This window comes from Chlorocebus sabaeus, chromosome 15, assembly GCF_047675955.1.
Source record: "Chlorocebus sabaeus isolate Y175 chromosome 15, mChlSab1.0.hap1, whole genome shotgun sequence".
NCBI classification, from domain to species: domain Eukaryota; kingdom Metazoa; phylum Chordata; class Mammalia; order Primates; family Cercopithecidae; genus Chlorocebus; species Chlorocebus sabaeus.
Window position 1 is genome coordinate 39879500 of NC_132918.1, and position 19674 is coordinate 39899173.

At 39.2% G+C, this 19674-nt stretch overlaps 1 protein-coding gene across 6 annotated transcripts in view; it reads right to left on the minus strand.

Moving 5' to 3' along the window:
- The window catches only part of MED12L (mediator complex subunit 12L), a 341749-nt gene that overhangs the window by 258663 nt on the left and 63412 nt on the right, over positions 1–19674 (minus strand). For all 6 annotated transcript variants that reach the window (XM_073023510.1, XM_073023514.1, XM_073023511.1 and 3 more), the window contains exons 6-11: positions 13775–13944; positions 11331–11441; positions 10033–10302; positions 6082–6231; positions 5211–5310; positions 4754–4890 (exon numbers count right to left, since the gene is read on the minus strand). In XM_073023510.1, the coding sequence (XP_072879611.1) occupies positions 4754–4890; positions 5211–5310; positions 6082–6231; positions 10033–10302; positions 11331–11441; positions 13775–13944 (938 nt within the window). The remainder of the gene's footprint in view (positions 1–4753; positions 4891–5210; positions 5311–6081; positions 6232–10032; positions 10303–11330; positions 11442–13774; positions 13945–19674) is intronic.

Sequence of the window (19674 nt, forward strand, 5' to 3'; positions counted from 1 at the left end):
GACACAGAAACAGTGGCCAAGGAAATGGGGGGCAAAGGGCAACAGGGAGGGAGAGTAAAGAAAGCGCATTCCAGGCCGGGTGCGGTGGCTCATGCCTATAATCCCAACACTTTGGAAGGCTGAGGCGGGTGGATCACAAGATCAGGAGTTCAAGACCAGCCTGGCCAACATGGTGAAACCCCATCTCTACTAAAAATACAAAAATTAGCCGGGCGTGGTGGTGGACGCCTGTTAATCCCAGCTACTTGGGAGGTTGAGGCAGAGAATGGCTTGAACTCAGGAGGCAGAGGTTGCAGTGAGCCGAGATCACGCCACTGAACTCCAGCCTGGGTGACAGAGCAAGACTCCATCTCAAAAAAAAAAAGAAAGAAAAAGAAAATGAAAAAAAGAAACAGTGCATTTCATGCGGAATCAGTGAAGGACACCACACAGCCTGGCACACCCCAACATGCGTACAGCATCAGCTCCTACTCCCATTATCATGACCACAGTACAACCACAAGGCAGGGCCCAGGCCTCAAATGCCTTCTGCCCGGGCCTCCAATGCCTTCATCCCATGCATTGCAGTTTTCAACAGGCTTTCACCAATACTGAAACTGATTACACACACAAACTTCTCCCATTTGGACAAAAGTTCTCCCCTCCCACAAGGAAGTAGAGGGGACTGCATTTCCCTGTCACAGTTCCAGAAAAAAGGGAATTAAGGAATAGAAGAGCATTAAATTCAGGTTTTCCAAACAGACGTGAGGAAGCAGGCTATGCAACCCGGGGTCTAGGCCTACCTAGACACGACTTCTAGTAACAGCAAACCTCCAACCTATTGCAACTACGGAAGTTGATCATGTTTTATCTATCATGTTATGTAAATCCTGAATGAATTATGAAAACAAAAAAGGGGAAGTATATTTTAAAGAAGTAAGACCGATTTCTGAATCCTAATCACACGCAACTCCTTATCAGAGAACAGCATAATCACATTAGTTCTTCCAGTATAATACTAATAATTGCTATATTATTGTTAACAATTTTTGAAACATATTTGTGTAGTGTCTTATAATTCTCAAAGTTTTCGTGTTTCCTTAGAGAAAAAAAGGGCAAGTACTCTATGCCTACTTATCCAGGGAGGGCACTATTGCACAAAGCCTTGAGTAACTTACTCAAGATCACCAGCTCATCAGTTAACATGGTGCTGCAGCACATGCATGAATTCCAGAAATACACAAAGTGACTGTGCAGTCAAAAAAACAAGGCTGGGCACCGTGGCTCACGCCTATAATCCCAGCACTTTGGGAGGCCAAGGTGGGTGGATCACTTGAGGCCAAGAGTTAGAGACCAGTCTGGCCAACATGGTGAAACCCCATCTCTACTAAAAATACAAAAATATTAACCGGGCATGACGGTAGGCACCTGTAATTCCAGCTACTCGGAAGGCTGAGGCAGGAGAATTGCCTGAACCTGGGAGGTGGAGGTTGCAGTAAACCAAGATCACGCCACTGGACTCCAGCCTGGGAGACAGAGAGACTCCGTCTCAAAAAAAAAAAAAGAAAAAGAAAACAGTAACCCCTGTTAAAGAGTAAATAGAGATAAAACTTGATTACATATACATATATACCTTGATGCATATACCACAATACAGATACCAAAGACATATCTTAAAAATTAATTTAGTCCAGGCACGCTGGCTCATACCTGCAATCCCAGCACTTTCAGAGCCTGAGGCAGATGGATCACTTGAGGCTAGGAGTCCGAGACCAGCCTGGCTACAAATACAAAAATTATCTGGGCAGAGTAGTATGTACCTATAATCCCAGCTACTGGGGAGGCTGGGGAGGCTGAGGCATAAAAATTGTTTGAACCTTAGAGGCAGAGGTTGCAGTGAGCCAAGATAGTACCACTGCACTCTAGCCTGGGCAACAGACTGAGACTGTCTTGGAAAAATAGTAATAATAATTTAATGTTAAGTATTACAGAAGGAACTATCTATTTTGTTATCCTTTTTGCCAGACTATTAAGACAAGGTGACCAATCTGAATTACAGGTTTAAAATGTAGTTTGTGTCTTACTCATAAAACAGTATTGTAACCACAAAGGAACCACTTGCTCACATCAAGTCTTTCTGAAGTTGAGTCAACATTCAAAATAATTACTGCTAAATGGGGCAACACTGATGGCCCTGCCTAGAGCCTCCAGGACTCTCAGCCCTGAACACATGTCGCCCTCTAGTGGCATGCACCTCCCTGCATCCTGGGAGAAGCCACTCAGGTAGGGGAAGCTTCTGGCGGTGATCTCCAAACATTTCCCACATACCTTCTCAGCTCAAAGAGCTTTTTTTAGTAAAAACTTTCAACACACACTTATTTATAACTTCTATACCTATACTATCATAATAATTACATTCATTACCTGAGACAAAAGAGACTTTTGAAAATTATAATCTGAAGTTCTAATAATCTTCTTGAACCCTAATGGCTCACCGCAAGCACCCACTCTGTAGATGCCTGTGTGTGATTTCATTCAGAAAGACTGCAACATAATTTCTGCCCTTGAATTTTTTTGAAAAAAAGAAACAAACAAAAACCCTTATTTTTTTCTTGAAAGTGCTGTGAGTTACTTAAGTGTCTGCAAGTGAATGAGGCAATAATCCTGAAGTTAGTCAGTGTATACACTCTGATGCTATATAGTCAGGCTAACCACAAAAGTAAGGTGGTTTTGATAATCTTGGTAAAACCCTCACCAGGAAACAATGTAGCTTTTACTCAACACTTGGTGCAAGAAGCTAAACAATCCAAGATCCCCCTGAATTTTGGGTATCCCTACTTTCCTTCCAGATAACTCACTTATATATATTAAAAATCCTGGTATTCATGAAGCCTTTTATCTAAGAAAGTCTTTACTAAAAATACACTTTGCGGTTTCCACCCAAAAAGAGCACGTAGCAGGCTAACTTGCCCCAGAAAGCAGAGGATTATATCAGCATGCTCCACTGAAGTATAGAGGCATTGCTACTGAGACTCACGATGAATTTAAAAAGCACACTCAATCGGTCCCTTGCTCTCAATGTTCTGAATGATCCCAGCTGGCACCATTAGTCTTGAACCATATCTTTGAGAAGCAGGGTGATCAATCAAAAATTATTCCAAAAAGAATAATAATCTGGAATATGTATCAGGCTCACATAAAGGTAAGAGAAGGAAACATCTTTTCTTTCCACATATGCATTCCCAAAAGCTAGCTGAAATATCAAAGATGCTTGCCATCAGTTAACTAAGGTATTGAAGGTGTCTTAAAACTTACATCTGCAGTCCTGGTGCCTAGCACAAGCTGGAGTTTTCATTGTGAAAAGAAGACAAACTTTTTATTTCTCCCCAAACAAGGTTGAGGAAAAAAAAAAAATGAATATCCTAGTTTTGGGGCAATTCATTCATGAAACAATCTATTGCTAGAAATGTATAAGATAAAAATTGTCTGTGATTATTAATTTTAGATATTAACTTGGCTAGGCTATTGTATCCAGTTGTTTGGTCAAACACCAGTCTAGTTGTTGCTAAAAAGATTTTTTTAAGATGTGACTAAGATTTAAATCAGTAGACTTTGAGTAAAGCAGATTATGTTCTATAATGTGTGTGAGCCTAATCTAGTCCATAAAGAGCCTTAAAAGACTGAGGTCCCAGACGGGCGCAGTGGCTCAGGTCTGTAATCCCAGCACTTTGGGAGGCTGAGGTGGGCGAATCAGGAGGTCAGGAGTTCAAGATCGGCCTGGCCAACATGGTGAAACCCCATCTCTAGTAAAAACACAAAAAATCAGCTGGGTATAGTGAGCTGAGATTGCGCCACTGCACTCCAGCCTGGGTGACAGAGCGAGACTCCGTCTCAAAAAAAAGAAGATGAGATCTAATTCTGGGAAGAAACAAGACAGATAAGACAATCCTCTCTGAGTATTTAAATCAACTAATTTTTAATTTAGGTTTGTCATTTATTTGCACTTTAACAAAAAATGAATCTTCTAATCCTCAGTCAACATTTAAGTAATACAAATGAAAAAAATAGAGGAGTTCTGAGAAATATGTAATTGCTGAGGTCCCCAGAGGAAGAAAGAATTCTGCCTCCAGACTGCCTTCGGACTCAAGACTGCCACATCAGTTCTTCCTTGAGTCTCCAGCCAGACCTGAATATCTCAAATTTGCCAGCCCCATAATCATGTGAGCCAATTCCTTAAAATAAATACCCTTCTCTTTTCTCCCCCTTTCTCTCTCTAGGTAGATATAAACATGTATGTATACATATATATATACACACATAACACACACTTTTTTTCTATTGGTTCTATTTCCCTATAGAACCCTAACACATTGTCTAAGGATTTTTGAAAGATCATGACCAAAAGTATTCATGCACTGCCCTCTGCTGTGCTAAACGTTAACATACATTCCCCCAAGTTAAAGCCAACCCACTATATTAAGTCCCGTCACTAAACGAAGGATATTCTTCTAAAACTAAAATTGGAGAGTGATGATAAAAGGGCCAAGAAAAATCTTGCCAGTCAATATATCAATATTCCTAGGTAGACAAGCCCGACATTTCATTTTAATAATCGTGGGTAATCTTAGTACAACAATAGAATGATTTCAAAGTGTGTATGTCTTCATAAGATACTACACTTCATAGAAAAGGTTTCGCCAGAGTTTCCTGAATGAGAAAGAAGAAAATGCACTACGAAAACAAAAGGCAAAAATAATTTTAAAAAATTAACTACCTCTTGGTTATCTTTGTTTTGGTTTGCCCAGAAAATCTTATGATACAGTGTCTCCATTGAATTGCTGGAATCAGTTCGGTCGAAACAGTGACGATCCAAAACTTCCAACGTGTGCAAAACCCGACTAATAGTCACCCCTACGAGCAGAAATTAAACAAGTGGTTAATAAGGCCAAAAACAGAATAAAACAGTACAAAATCACCATTCTATGTGAGGCAAAAGAAATTTTTTTAAATTACCATTCTTGGCATATGCTATCAAACAATCATCAACAAAACCAAACTTGACATTCTAGATAGCCAGGATCTAAAAGGCATAAACTGAAGATTGTCCTCAAAATTCACCAAGTGGCTCTGTCAAAAAGCTGCCTTATTCATGTGGAATTGTTTGTAAGAAGCAAAAACACGGCATAAAGTCCAACATTCAAAAGCACTCATTCCTCTGTGGCGTTCTGTACCTGCTGTGGATTCTTGGCACTTGTCAAATGACCACCGAACTTCCACTGCACGGCCTCTTTGTTTTATCTGTTGTTCTACTTCATAAATCCTTGCCCGAACCTGAAAGATAATCGCTTCTAGTTAACTTCTGCTTGGAATGCCACAGCGCCTTTCTAAATCATGTCAGGTTTTCCCCCATGTGAGTAAAGTATCCTATGGTGAACTACAATCTTGACTGCATTTTAGGAAATGCAGCCTGTGGCCCAATAAGTGAATTTTTTAAATTTACAAATGGCAATTCAAAGTCAGTTTTCAATAATAAATGTTCACAAAAATAAACGCTTGCAAAATTTGTTTTACAAGTGAAATTTCTTTTTTAGGACACCACATGGAAAGGTGAATGTTCTAAAATAATCTCTTTGAGGCATTCTTTCATGTGTGAAAACAACTTGCAATGTTTTATTAAGAAAACTGCTTGGTAAAAGACAGGGATCTTATCCTAAATATTAATCACAATCTTATTGTTCAAGTCACATAAGGCTTTGAAACAAATAACCCAGTACTAGCAAGAGCATATAATAATTACTAAATATCAAAACTACTACAGGAGTCATGGTCATGTATTAGAACCACCACCATAATTACAGTTTGGGTGGCAGAACTTTCAGCAAGAACTGTTCAGCAAGACGGTGAAAAGAAAGGGAGAAACTTCAAGAACTTCAGTGATTCTGAAGAGGCTAAACAATTCTCTAAGGTCACCCAGGGTGTTAGCGGACAAAACTGGGAATAGCACCCAAGCATCTAGATACTAAAACCTGTGCTTGACTCACTGTGCCCTGATGCCTCTCAAGAATGAAAACAGCCATTGAATCACTGAAACATAAAGTCTACCTGCTGATTGAAAGCCGTGTTCCCACCCGGCATGGGGAGGCTGGAAGGGGCCACCTGTAGCAGGTCCAGGGGTGAGCCTGGGTTTGCGCTCTTATTTTCATTTGTGGAATAATTCCACACCAAGGCACTTGGGCAACAGAGAGTGACAGTCTGGAAATGAAACAGATAAAGTTGGATGTTCAGAGGAAGGAGAAAAGCATAACAATAGCTAAACAGTAAAAATGACACCCCGTCGTTACTATATTATAGTCTCCTACTAGTAAGTTTAAAATACGAGTCTCTTACCCCATTCTCAACTTCGCAATTGAGAAGAAAAAACTAAAAATTATTAAGTTGAAAGGGTGGAAGTACAGCTGTTGAGAAATTAAGGAATATTATAATTCATAAGCTAATACTCCAACAGGAAACTGAAGGAACTTAATAAAAATGCAGTAATCATCACTTAAAAAGCATCACTTAAACCAATTTTTCATGCAATTAAAAACAAGAGATGAACTTAGAATATGTAATTTCTAAGGTTGTAAAAGCTAAAAAAAATTATTTAAAAACAAAGACAAAATCAAATAATCATGTAATAGTACCTTCATAAATGCTGGGCAGGCAGTCACCCCGGACAAGGGATTGTCAAACTTTTTCTATGAGAAGCCTGATAGTAAACATTCCAAGCTTTCCAGGTTATCTACAGTTTTTGTCACATGTTCTTCCATTTTGTTTTAATAACATATTAAAAACATACAACCTATTTTTATCTTGTCAGCCGAATTTGATCCACAGCCTGTAGTTTGCCTACCCTTGCCCTAGACACTTGCAGACACTCTTCACTCACCCAGAAGTACTTTATATGACCATCTTGCTTATATGTCACAACAACCCCATGATCTAGGTAGTATTATTCTCCACCTTTACCAAAGAGGACTATGAGCCACGCAGATTAGTAACCAACCCAAGTCTGATTTTATTAATAGCACACACGCTCAGAACCACTGTTATCCTGTTGCCTCCTAAACACAGATTAAACATTATAGCTCACATTTAATTAAGCTAATTACACTTACCCTATGCTGAACACTGTCTAAGAAGCTTTCTGTCATCATAACCTTAACCCTATGAGGTAATGAAAGAAGAACTATCATTACTCCCCAATCAGACATGGGGAAACAGAAGCTCAAGGTCACAGTTACCAAGTGGCAGAGTGAGGCTTAAAATCAGGTCTGTAATAGCTTTAAAGTGTATATCTAAGCCATTATGCTCTTGTGCCATTCAACAGCAAACAACGTGAGCTTAGAGAAAGAAAGCAATATTTTTTTCAAAAATGTGAAATTAAGTACAGTGGCTTGCACATATAATCCCAGCACTCTGGGAAACCAAGGCAGAAGGATCGCTTGAGCCCAGGAGCTTGAAACCAGCCTAGGCAACACAGTGAAACCCTGTCTCTACAAAAAGTTTAAAAATTAGCTGGGTGTGGTGATGCACATCTGTAGTCCCAGCTACTCAGGGGGCTGAGGGGGGAGGATTGCTTACCTGAGGCAGGAGGATCACTTGAGCCCAGGAGCTCCAGGCCACAGTGATTGAAGATTAGGCCACTGCCCTCCAGCACGGGCAACAGAGCAAGACCCTGTCTCAACCAATTCATCAATCAATTAAAAAAAAAAAAAAAACTAAACTCTGAGGTCTAGGAAACATCTTTGTGGAAACCAGATAGCAGATACAAAGAATATCAAGTCCCTGAAACCTACCAATACATCTCTTTCCACTGGGCTACATCCCTACTGCCTTCCTCCTGTCTGTGGCAATGTGGAGTTCTCAACTCCTCCTGACAGAGCCCTTCCTTGTGTCCTTGATTCCAAAGCCCTCTAACACCCAGGGCACTGATCTATCAAACACTCCTCCTTCTCCTATTTGCTCTTAGCCCACAAATAAGTTCAAATCCGATCATCAAAAATATATATATTTTTAACTCTCCATTCAGCAGCCATCTTTATCAACTATCCATTCTCTTCTCTTCCCTTCATAAACATGTTTCGCAAAAGAACAGTTAGTACTATTTCTCCTTATTCTCCATCACTCCTCGATATTCCTTAATTTGGCTCCTTATCCACCATTCAATTAAACAGCTCTTAAAAAGATCACCAATGAACACTGTATTGTCAAAAACAACTTCAGCCATCTTCTTGCCAGATGTCTCCAATACTCTAGACATTGCCCACTACTAATTCCTTTTTGAAACTTTCTGCAGACCCCAGCTTAGCATAGTGGTTGAGTGTGGACTCTAGATCCTGACTGCTTAGGTTTGGATTCCAGCTTTGCCACTTTCTTGCTCTGTAATCTATGTGTTATTAACGTTATAAGAATAATAATGGTTCCCATCTCACAGGCTAGTTCCAAGAACTAAATGACTTAATAATATACGTTACAACTTAGAACAATGCCTAGACCATAATAAATGCTATCCATATACTAATATAATTATGACAACATTATGGTTATTCTCATCATCTTTAGGCAACAATACTCTCCCCCGTTCTCTCTCCAGTCTGGTCAACCTTCCCGGTCTCCTCCATGGACTTCCCCTCTGCCCAACTCTTAAGCACTCCTGTCCTTCAGATTCACGAACTCTCTCTCACTACAAAACTCTTCAGGCAACCTCACTCCCTCTTGGGTTTTTGAACAGCCAAAGTTCTTGAAGGACTCAAATCCACACAAGTGGCCAACTGTCTGCCCAAATCTGCAGAATTGGACATGTAACAACTCTTGAACATATCCATTTGGAGGTTCTAAATAAAGGACAAAACAGTCCAAAATAGTCCAAAGCTGAACTCCCTGAAACGCTTCCAAACTGATTTCTTTGCCTTGCAAGCCTCCTGCTTTCCTACCTCTCCCCTCCTACCAATCCTCCTCCTACTGTGGCCAATGCCAACTAATGACATTACACAACTACTTGTGTCACTTTGCTGCATAAAACCTTCCGATGACATCTCAATCATAAGGCCCACAGGGCGTCTTCTATGCCCTAACCCTCAACAGAGTTTATAATGTATGTCCCACTAATACCCACCTATGCAAAAGATAAGTGACCAGCCTCTGGGCCTCTTCCCATACTGTTTCCTCTGCCAGGAAACTTTTACTACTTCTTTTTACTTGATCTTTCTCAACTCATTAGAACAACTAAAAACTTTCTTTCACAAAGCCTCAGAATTTTAGGCTGGGCTAGAGGTTCCCCTTTTCAACTGCTTTGGCACCCTGTGTATCTCCCCATCAGCCCTTGTCATATTATTTGGAAACTGTCCATTTATGACCCAGTTTTCCTGAAAAGACAGTAAACTGTGAGAATGGAGACCATGTCTTGAGGGCCAACTCTGTTTCGAAACTCCTTATTATACAGCAGAACACATTAAGAGCTCAAGAAATATGAACTGAACACTAAGCTGTGAGCTCCTCTAGGGCAGGGCTGTATCTCATTCCAGATATTCCTGGGAGGATCAGCCCAGCAATCAGCATGTTACTGGTTGTTCAAGGACTACACAAGCAACAATGCTTGGAAGATGAACGGAGCCTGATACATGATTTGGACTTCAAAGAAACACTGACAGGCAACCAACCCAAGATGTGAACTGAGAAAGATGAAAAATGCTAGCTGGAGAAGCTGTCTTTCCAGAAGAACAATAATACAACTGACTTATTCTGTGGGTTCCCTGAAGGATTTTTAATTGAACTGCTTAATGACCCTAATAAAGGACAACTGCAATAACACTCTCCTAGACAAATGCGACAAATCTTCTCTCAGTTTGATCCAAAATAGGGAAATAAAAACATAAAATTTCAATCAATAAATTACTTGGGTGAGGAAAAAACTAGAGTTGTAAAACATCAACTGAACTGAAAATGCCATTCCCAACTCAATCACTTCCCACATTGAATTTTAACATAAAATAACAAGGGCCAAGGACTTACCTGCAACATACAACTAAGTCCATAAACCAGGGGACCATGCTGTGCACAGGAAAGAAAATCTGAGAAGGCCAGCTGCACGGGGCTCATGCCAGGGCCGGGGGGGCCAGGGCTGGGGGCCCCGATACTCGAGTTGTTTGGTCCTATCATCATGTGGGGTGAGTGGGCAGCAAGGAGGTTGGGGCTATCGCTCAGCAGCAAGGAAAGACGCCGGGCACAAAAGTAGGCAAGACGACGAGACAGGTAGGCCGACTGAACAAACTCATCTGAATACTGAGAAGTAGAAGGACACCAGACTTCAGTCATGTCTTATGAATCTTGGTTAAATAACTATTTTAACACAGACTTTTTTTCATTTAAAAAAGAAAAACAAAACTTCAAAGGTATAAAGCAAGTGCTGTCCAATAGAAATAGAATGTGAGCCACATGTATAATTTTAAAGTTTCTAGGAGCCATGAAAAAAATAAGAAACAGGCAAAAATTAGAATCATGTATTTTATTTAGCCCAATATATTCAAATGTTATTTCGACAGGTAATCAACATAAAAAGTACTACTATTATACACTTTTCCATACTAAGTCTGAAATCTGGTGTGCATTTTACACTTAGAGCACACATCAATTTGGACTGGTCACATTTCAAGAGCTCAGTAGCCACATCTGGCTAGTGGCTATTGTAATGGACAGTGCAAGTGCAGACTATCTCAGGGGAGAGACACAGGAACCTATGGTATAGTCTGTGGGGAGGGTATGAGAGTTAAAGGGGAGAACTGCTGTTCATTGGATATTCTTCCATCTTGCTTGAATTATCAAATACATGTATCACCTAAGAATTTTTAAATAAATCTCATCTAGATACATCAAATTTAAGCACATCTTAGACCAATCATCAAAATAAAAAGTTTCCTACCCCAAGAGTCTCAAAGACTTGTCAAAAGAATATAGAAGATCCTCTATCTTCAAAAGGGATGATTTGTTTTGTTTTCACAGAAATTTGTGTTATTATATGGAGACAGTATTTTAAAAGTTGGTTGCTTTGCTCAGTGATGGGAGAAATCAATGTGGGTAAAATTACTTAAAAATTAGGACACATGGATAAAAACTATGAACATGCTTAATACAAATGATGGCTAAAACTTACTAGAAGCCTTTATTACTTCATGTGTTACAGCATCAAAGACATTTTTTCCTTCCATTTCAACAGGATTTTTTTCCTTTTCCTCCCCCCACTTACCTAATCATTCTTATCAGACTCATTTCTTGCCTTAAAACCAAGTGCCTCAAGGGGACATGCACTATACCTGCAGCATTAGTGGTAGCAAGAGTTTAAGAAGATCATCATCCATTGGTCTGATCTTTTCTAAAACATCCAGGATCCATGTCAAATATTCGTGTTTTTCTAGCATTCCTTCCTTAAATGGACAAAGAAAAATTACATTAATAATGTAAAAGGAAAAAAAAAGCAGTCATTCTTATTCTTAAGTCTAATTTTACTACTGCTTTTGTTGTTATTAAACATAGTCTCATTGCTCACAGTCCAGATTCTAAACAAAACAAATAACTCATCTGTTTTGTATAGTTTTTTGTTGTATTTTAGAAATCTGCTCCGAATTGAGAAAAATTAATTCCAACAAGAAAAAAAGAAAATTCAGAAGCTTTCACACCCTCAGGGTGTGTTGTGTCAAGCTCCTGGCTAGATTTTGGGGGAGTATGAACTCATGTTCATAGAAGGAAACTTGGATAATAGTGATAATTATAAAGAAGATATGCACTGCTCGTGCCATCATCTTAACAAAAGTGTAAAAATCCCATCAGACCCAATGTCCCCTTAATAGCTTCTTTCACTATCCCAAAATTAGTTTCAGATACTATCACCTATCTATAAAATACAACCTTAAAAATCAATAACCTAATATACAGAAATGAAAGCTTATGATAAAATAATGTATAAACATTTCAACACAACTACAATAAAAAACAATAATACCGCCTACAATTTCCAAAAATGCCCCACAGGGGTGACACAGCCCCTACTGAGACCACTAATCTTGATATAAGCACTACAAACATCTTTTGTCTCTTGCCCTCATATACATACACACATCCATAGATACACACATTATTTTATGACATTCTATGCATATATAGATTTAATATCCTATTATAGTTTTGTATTGCGATTCACAGAATGAAAGAAAGAAATAAAAAACTGTTTTCTGGGAAAGACACATACTTTTATGGCCATTCCGGTAACAAACTTAGTAGTTCACACGAAATCTTACTTTGTTCCTAGCAACTGTTATATATTACCAGTGTTCCACTGCAATGGTTATCAAGGATTCACGTGAAAATATTACACTGATAAATTACAGTTGTAGTATTTCAAAGTTTACAGTGAGGCCACATTGACATGACATCTTGCTAATTTCTAATTTTTTAAATGTTTAGAGTCAAAAATAGTTAAAAAGTCACATAAAAAGTGCAATTTAAAGTGTTAAGACCAATAAAGTGGGTTCTAAATAAATATATATATAGTTTTCATTTGTCAATTTAAAAATTAATTAAAATGTTTTTTAAAAAAAGACAAAATGGAATTTTCCATTAAGGTATAAGAGATGGTAAATTCAAGATTCAAAAAAACAAAAAGAGAATCTTCATAAACAACAGTCCATCCTGTAGATGCTTTGTTTATATACCCATGCCCTTGTTTCTGCATATATATGTCTTCATGTGTATGAATTAGGGTCTGTTTCACATTTCAGAATATGGCAAATTAAAATATAATGAACATTTAAAATTTAACATTACTATTTCAATTATATTCATTCCTTTAGGACCTAACTGCTTTCTTTAAAAAAAAAAAAATTCTAATTTAAATACTCCTAATATATGAGTCTTCCAAAACTATTAAGCATGCTGAGAGATACTTTTTCCAACATGCAGACTAAATTCTGAGCTCAGTGAAAGTCATAAAAGCTCAGCGCAGCACTAAAGTAGTCCCTCCTCTAAATGGAACTAGGATTTATTTTTACTGACTTAAAAACAATATTGCTTCTCAAAAAGACCTTATTTTTTCCTCTGTTGACCTCTTAGAAGAAGAGCCTGAAATTTATAATAAAGGTTCTAAAGGGAAAATTTAGAAACCACATGTCCCCTTGCTCTAATCAAGGTAACAGGTACTAAAATCTCTGCTAAGACTTGAACTGAAGCCCTCTCTCCTACCTTATTATGAGCCCAAGCGCCCTCTTCTGGTCAATATTATTTACATCAGCTTGTCTGGATGAGAGTTCAGTCATTCCTAAATGCCCTTACCCCTCCCCTCAGCTCTGTTTGTATTTTCAGCTGCAGCTGAATTAAGATGACCTTTCTCTGGAACAACTTGGGTCTAAAGGAGGTCTGCTACCACAGAAGGCATCAGCACAAAGGTGTTTTTGAATAAATATATCAAATTTTGCAAAATAAAAGGTTTAGAAGGATTACATTTAATAGTGCAATTACAAAGTAATTAATAGCACTAAAAGAGCTAACATGATTGAAAGCTGGAGATCAATATATATAACAAGCTGTCATCCCAGGGCAGATGTGTTAGCCTGAATACAATTCGATGTGAGAAATGTCAGACTGCTTTCTTTGAATGTACTGGTTCATATAAAAATAGGATTTAACCCCAGAACACCAAACTATAAGGAATCTGCTGTCTTATTAAAAGCATGGCACACAACTCTTCATGCCTTCGAAAGGTTACCTGGAACATGTGAAATGCTAGCTTTTCATTGTATTCCCATTGCTTCATGGCTTGTTCCACCTCTGGTGGCACAGGGACAGGACCATCGCCCATGCTGGAGGCCATGTGGTAAAAGTCAGAAATCTTGGCCAACTGCTCTCGAAGATATCTGGTAGATATCTGTGTCCACTCTGCATTTAAAAAAAAGAAAGATGTGAGTTTCTAGACACAATGGGTACAAGAATTACATGTTTTCTTCCCCTTTCTGATTATCTAGAGGGTGTACTGATAAAACAAACATCTGCTCCCTAAAAATGATTTGTGCCTGTACAAGCCGTGCTCAAAAGAGGATACCCACCCAAAGCCCTTAGAGAACACATACTAGTGTGAGGTGGCCTGCCCTGTGGCAGCAGCCAGTTCTTGGAGAAACAGGCAGCTCTACCCTCGTGCTTCTGTGACTCTTCACCTAGGAGAATAGGAGTTAGGTCCATCTGGTGATCCTTCCTGTTAAACATCAGTGAGTACACCAAAAAAACAAAAGGCAAAGCAGGACAGAATCATGAAGGGGAGATCTCAAGGAATCTCAAATTCTACAGCAAAAGAATTCAAAATCCCACAGCTCTCTTAAGATCCATTTTGCAGGCTCCACATGGAATTTCAAATACGTCTAATTAGGATGTGTTTGTTTTTGTCAGTCTTTAAGAGGACAGACATTCATTCACTGCCGGCTGGACCATGAAAGCATTCCAACCCGCACTGCCCCAGGATGTGTCAGGGACACCCGCATGGCCTCCCTCAGGAAAATCGTCTGGACCTTCAATTATTCTACTCTCCTCAACCAACACCAAGTGCCTCAGAACTCAGGGAGGGTGAAATCAGAGAGGGTGGGGAGCAGCAATCAGTGGGATACTGGAAAGGAAACAACCAAAGTAGCATCAGGAAAAAAATCACTGAAATTATTCAAAAATGTCTGCCACCAGGGCACAAATTAAATCAGTGTGTTGCCTCTGGCAACCATGAGGGATGTGATGCCAACTTTAGCCCATTCTGTGGATAAAAATGTAATAATTGCATGCTCACAGCCAAATTTCCCCAAGGATTAGCAAAACAGCATTTCAGAAGAAAACACCCTACTGAAATATTACCACACAATGCCGTTTTCCCATTATTTGGCAATAGGTTCTCCCACCTCCTATTTTGACATTTCAAAAGAGTAGAAACTAAACATCTGCTAGTCACTGAGTGCTTTGTTTTTACTTTTTAAATACCCTTAAAATTATTTAACAGAACCCAGAGATAACTACTGTTAAGTTTTCATCTAAACCACTTATTTTAATTGTGTCTTATTTAAAATTAAAATTCAAATGCACACTGGAGTTGTTAAACTTCGGTAACAAGCCAATGTGAAAAGATGAACAGATACTAGGTCGACATTCTGTTCCTAGTTTAATAGTTTTTCTGAAAGCACCGATAACAGATATTAAAGTTAGTCCACTGGCATTAAAAACAGTAAACTATCTATGTCATCATGTTCTTCTGCCCTGTTACGGACTAACAGTCTCATGACGCTCACTTGTTCAACAAAACAAAACACCAACCATCAGATGAGACAAGTTTAGCTTAGCTATAATAAGCAAAAACAAAAATAACAAGGATCCAAATCCTAGCTTTTGTATGCCAACCCTTGCTATTAACTCACTCTCAGTATGGTACTATTCTCAATATCCCCACTGAATATTTCAGCCTCAGGAGCTAAAAATATTAATAACACACACATTCATACTCCCCTATTTTGTCTAGGGTATATCTTCTTTTTAAGATTTTTTTAAATATAGGAGAAATACATGTTCATTATCGAAAATTTATACTGTAGACATGAAAAACCATCTGTAATGCCATCACCTATAATCATGAAATATTTTCATATATATTTTGTCTTTTTTACTCTAAGTATGCATGAATGTTTTTATAAACATATGATATCATTTTTAAAAAACGTTGCTGAATATATTCCACAATCTGAACTCCTTTTGGGAGTCCATAAATAAAGCCCTCTTAACCCTGTGCTTTAAGTGTATTTAACTGACTTAAAGTTATATCAATCAGATAAATATAGGGCTCTGGGACATAAGATAGTCAAGTGGATAAGGATTAGTAAAACTGCAATTAGAAATTTAAAGTAGAAAACACACGGTGACTAGTACTGTACTCAATAATTATTAATGTTTATAATTATTCATGACTAGGGAGTGGTAATGAAAGGGGACTAATGAGCAGACAGTGGCCAGATGGGCCTACTTTCAACTCAGCTCTCAGCCCTGAGTGCACAGCAGAATGGTGATGGGAACTTTTAACAAATACCAGTGCCTCAGGCCCCACCCCATCAGTTTCTAACTTAACTGGTCTGGAGTGAGGCCCCAGTTTCAGGTGATAAAAAGAAAACAGAAGGCCAGGCACGGTAGCTCATGCCTGTAATCCTAGCACTTTGGGAGGCGGAGGCAGGCTGATCACCTGAGGTCAGGAGTTCAAGACCAGCCTGGCGAAACCCCATCTCTACTAAAAATACAAAAATTAGTCAGACGTGGTGGTGGGTGCCTGCAATCCCAGCTACTCAGGAGGCTGAGGCAGGAGAATCACTTGAAGCTGGGAGGCAGAGGTTGCAGTGAGCCAAGATCGCTACTTCATTCCAGCCTGGGCAACAGAGCGAGACTCCGTCTCAAAAAAAAAAAGAAAGAAAACAGAAATGGATACAGATTATACTGAAACATTGAGAGAATTACCAAAATGTAATACACAGTCATATGTGAACATATGTTGTTGGGAAAATGATGCCACAAGCCTTCAATTTCTTGAAAAATGCAGTATTTACAAAGCCCAGTAAGGCAAAGTGCAATAAAATGAAGTATGCCTGTATTTTAGATGGATAAAGCACTGTAAACATGAGAGATAAAGCAACTGGAGCTAGCATGGTGAGAAACGATAGATACTGTTTGAAACGATTTTAATTCCTAGCTAAGGAGTTTGGCCTTCATTCATTGAGAACTGTGGCTCCACTGAAGGTCCTTTTTTTTTGGAGACAAGGTCTCAAAACTTTTCAGTTATTATTATGTCTGTTATGGTGATATGTAATCAGTGATCTTCGAGTGACTATTGTAAACATCTTGAGGTGCCACAAGCCATTCCCATATAAGACAGCCAACTTAATGGATAAATGTTGTGTGTGTTCTGGCTGTTCCATCAACCTGTCTCTGTCCCGAATCTCCCTTCCCACCCGCCACGCCACTTCAGGCCTCCCTATTTCCTGAGACACAATATTGAAATTAGGCCAATGAATGAACCTACAATGGCTTGTAAGTGTTCAAGTGAAAGGAAGAGTCACACATCTCACTGTAAATCAAAAGGTAGAAATTATTAAGTTCAGTGAGGAAGGTATGTTAAAAGCTAAGACAGGCCAGAAGCAAGGTCTCTTATGCCAAACAGTCAGCCAACTTGTGGACGCAAAGGAAAGGATCTCAAAGGAAATTAAAAATGCTACTTCATGCCAGGTGCAGTGGCTCACGCCTGTAATCCCAACACTTTGGGAGGCCAAGGCGGGTGGATCACAAGGTCAGGAGATCGAGACCATCCTGGCTAACACGGTGAAACACCATCTCTACTAAAAATACAAAAAATTAGCCAGCGTGGTGGTAGGCACCTGTAGTCCCAGCTACCCAGGAGGCTGAGGCAGGAGAATGGCATGAACCTGGGAGGTGGAGCTTGCAGTGAGCCGAGATTGCACCACTGCACTCCAGCCTAGGCAACACAGTGAGACTCCATCTCCAAAAAAAAAAAAAAAAAAATGCTACTTCAGCAGTCACACAAATGATAAGAAAGCAAAACAACTTTATTGCTGATAGGGAGCAAGTTTCAGCAGTCTGAATAGAAGATCAAACCAGCCACAACACGCCCTTTAGGCAAAAGCCTAATCCAGGGCAAGGCCTCAACTCTCTTCAATTCTATGAAGGCTAAGAGAAGAAGCTGTAGAAGAAAAGTTGGAAGCTAGCAGGAGCTAGTACGTGAAGTTTAAGGACAGAAGCCATTGCCACAACATGAAAGTACAAGGTGAAGCAGCAATGCTGATGTAGAAGCGGCCACAAATGATCCAGAATATCTAGCTGGGATCATTGATGAAGGTGACTACACTGAACAACAGATTTTCAAGTTAGACAAAATAGCCTTCTGTTGGAAGAAGATGCCATCCGGGATTTTCATAGCTAGAAAAGAGAAGTCAAGGCCTGGCCTTAAAAGACAGGCTGACTCTCTTGTTAGGGACTGATGTGACTGATGACTAACCTAAAGCCAACGCTAATTCACCATCTGGAAAAGCCTACGGCTTTAAGAATTATGCTAAATCTAGTCAGTCTGTTCTCTGTAAATAAAACAACAAAGCCTGGAGGACAGGACATTTGTTTACAGCATGGCTTACAGAATATTTTTAAGCCCACTCTTGAGATCTACTGCTCAGAAAAAAAAAGCCACCTTTCAAAACATGACTGTTCACTGACAATGAACCTATTCACCTAAGAGCTCTGATGGAGATATGCAAGGAGATTAATGTTGTTTTCATGCCTGTTAACACAACATCCATTGTGTAGCCCATGATCAAGTCATTTTGACTTGCAAACATTATTATTTAAGAAATATATTTCATTAGACCATAGTTGCCATAGACAGTGATTCCTCTGACGGATCAGGGCACAGCAAACTGAAAAACTTCTGGAAAGGATTCACCATTCTAGATGCCATTAAGAACACTTATGATTCAAGTGTCAGGGGGTCAAATATTGACTTCCATAGGAGTTTGTAAGAAGTTGATTCCAACCTTCATGGATGAGTTTGAGAGGTTCAAGACTTCAGTGGAGGAGACAGCAACAGATGTGGAAACAGCAAGAGAACTACAATTAGAAGTGGAGCCTGAAGATGGGACTGAATTGCTGCAACTTCACAGTAAAACTAAGCATGAAGAGTTGCCTCTTATAAATGAGCAAACAAAGTGGTTTCTTCAGATGGAATCTACTCCTGGTGAAGATGCTGTGAACACTGTTGCAATGACAACAAAGGATTTGGAATATTCCATAAACTTTGTTGATAAAACAGCAGTAGGGTTTTAGAGGACTGACTCCAATTTTGTAAAATGTTACCAAACAGCATCACAAGCTACATAGAATTCTTTCATAAAATGAACAGTCAATGAATGTGGGAAACTTCATTACTGTCTTCCTTTAAGACTTAAATTGCTTCATCCACCCCAACCTCCAGCAGCCACCACCTAGATCAGTCGGCAGCCATCAACACTGAGGCAAGACCTTCTGCTAGTCAAAAGGTTACAACTCAGTGAAGGCTCAGATGACTGTTAGCATTTTTAGGGATGAAATATTCCTTAATTAAGATGTTACTTTTTTGACATATGCTATTGCACACTTAATGGACTATAATACAGTGTAAACATAACTTTTATATGCACTATGAAACCAAAATATTCGTGTGATTCACTTTACTGTAGCAGTCTGGAACTGAACCCATAACATCTCTGAAGAATGTCTGTACCTTCTCTACTAGCCTGTATTCTAACATTTAGGTTCCTCCAGTCTCTGAACACCAGTTCATCACATAGCAGGGCTTTGTTCCCCATCTCTGACATATTACAATTTCCTCCATCCTCCATCCCCATAAAACTACACCTTACACGTAGACAACACCTAAGTATTGATTTCAATCAATACACCATAAGGTCCTCCCAAAATAATTACCAAATCAAGTTCCTTCCCAATTATTCTGTCTCTCATTTCTTGATACAAACTTCTTTCTTTTGTAGTTTAAACTCACCACTGCATACCTAAAAGGTTTCAGACATGACAATAGCGAAAAGGCCAAATTCCTTC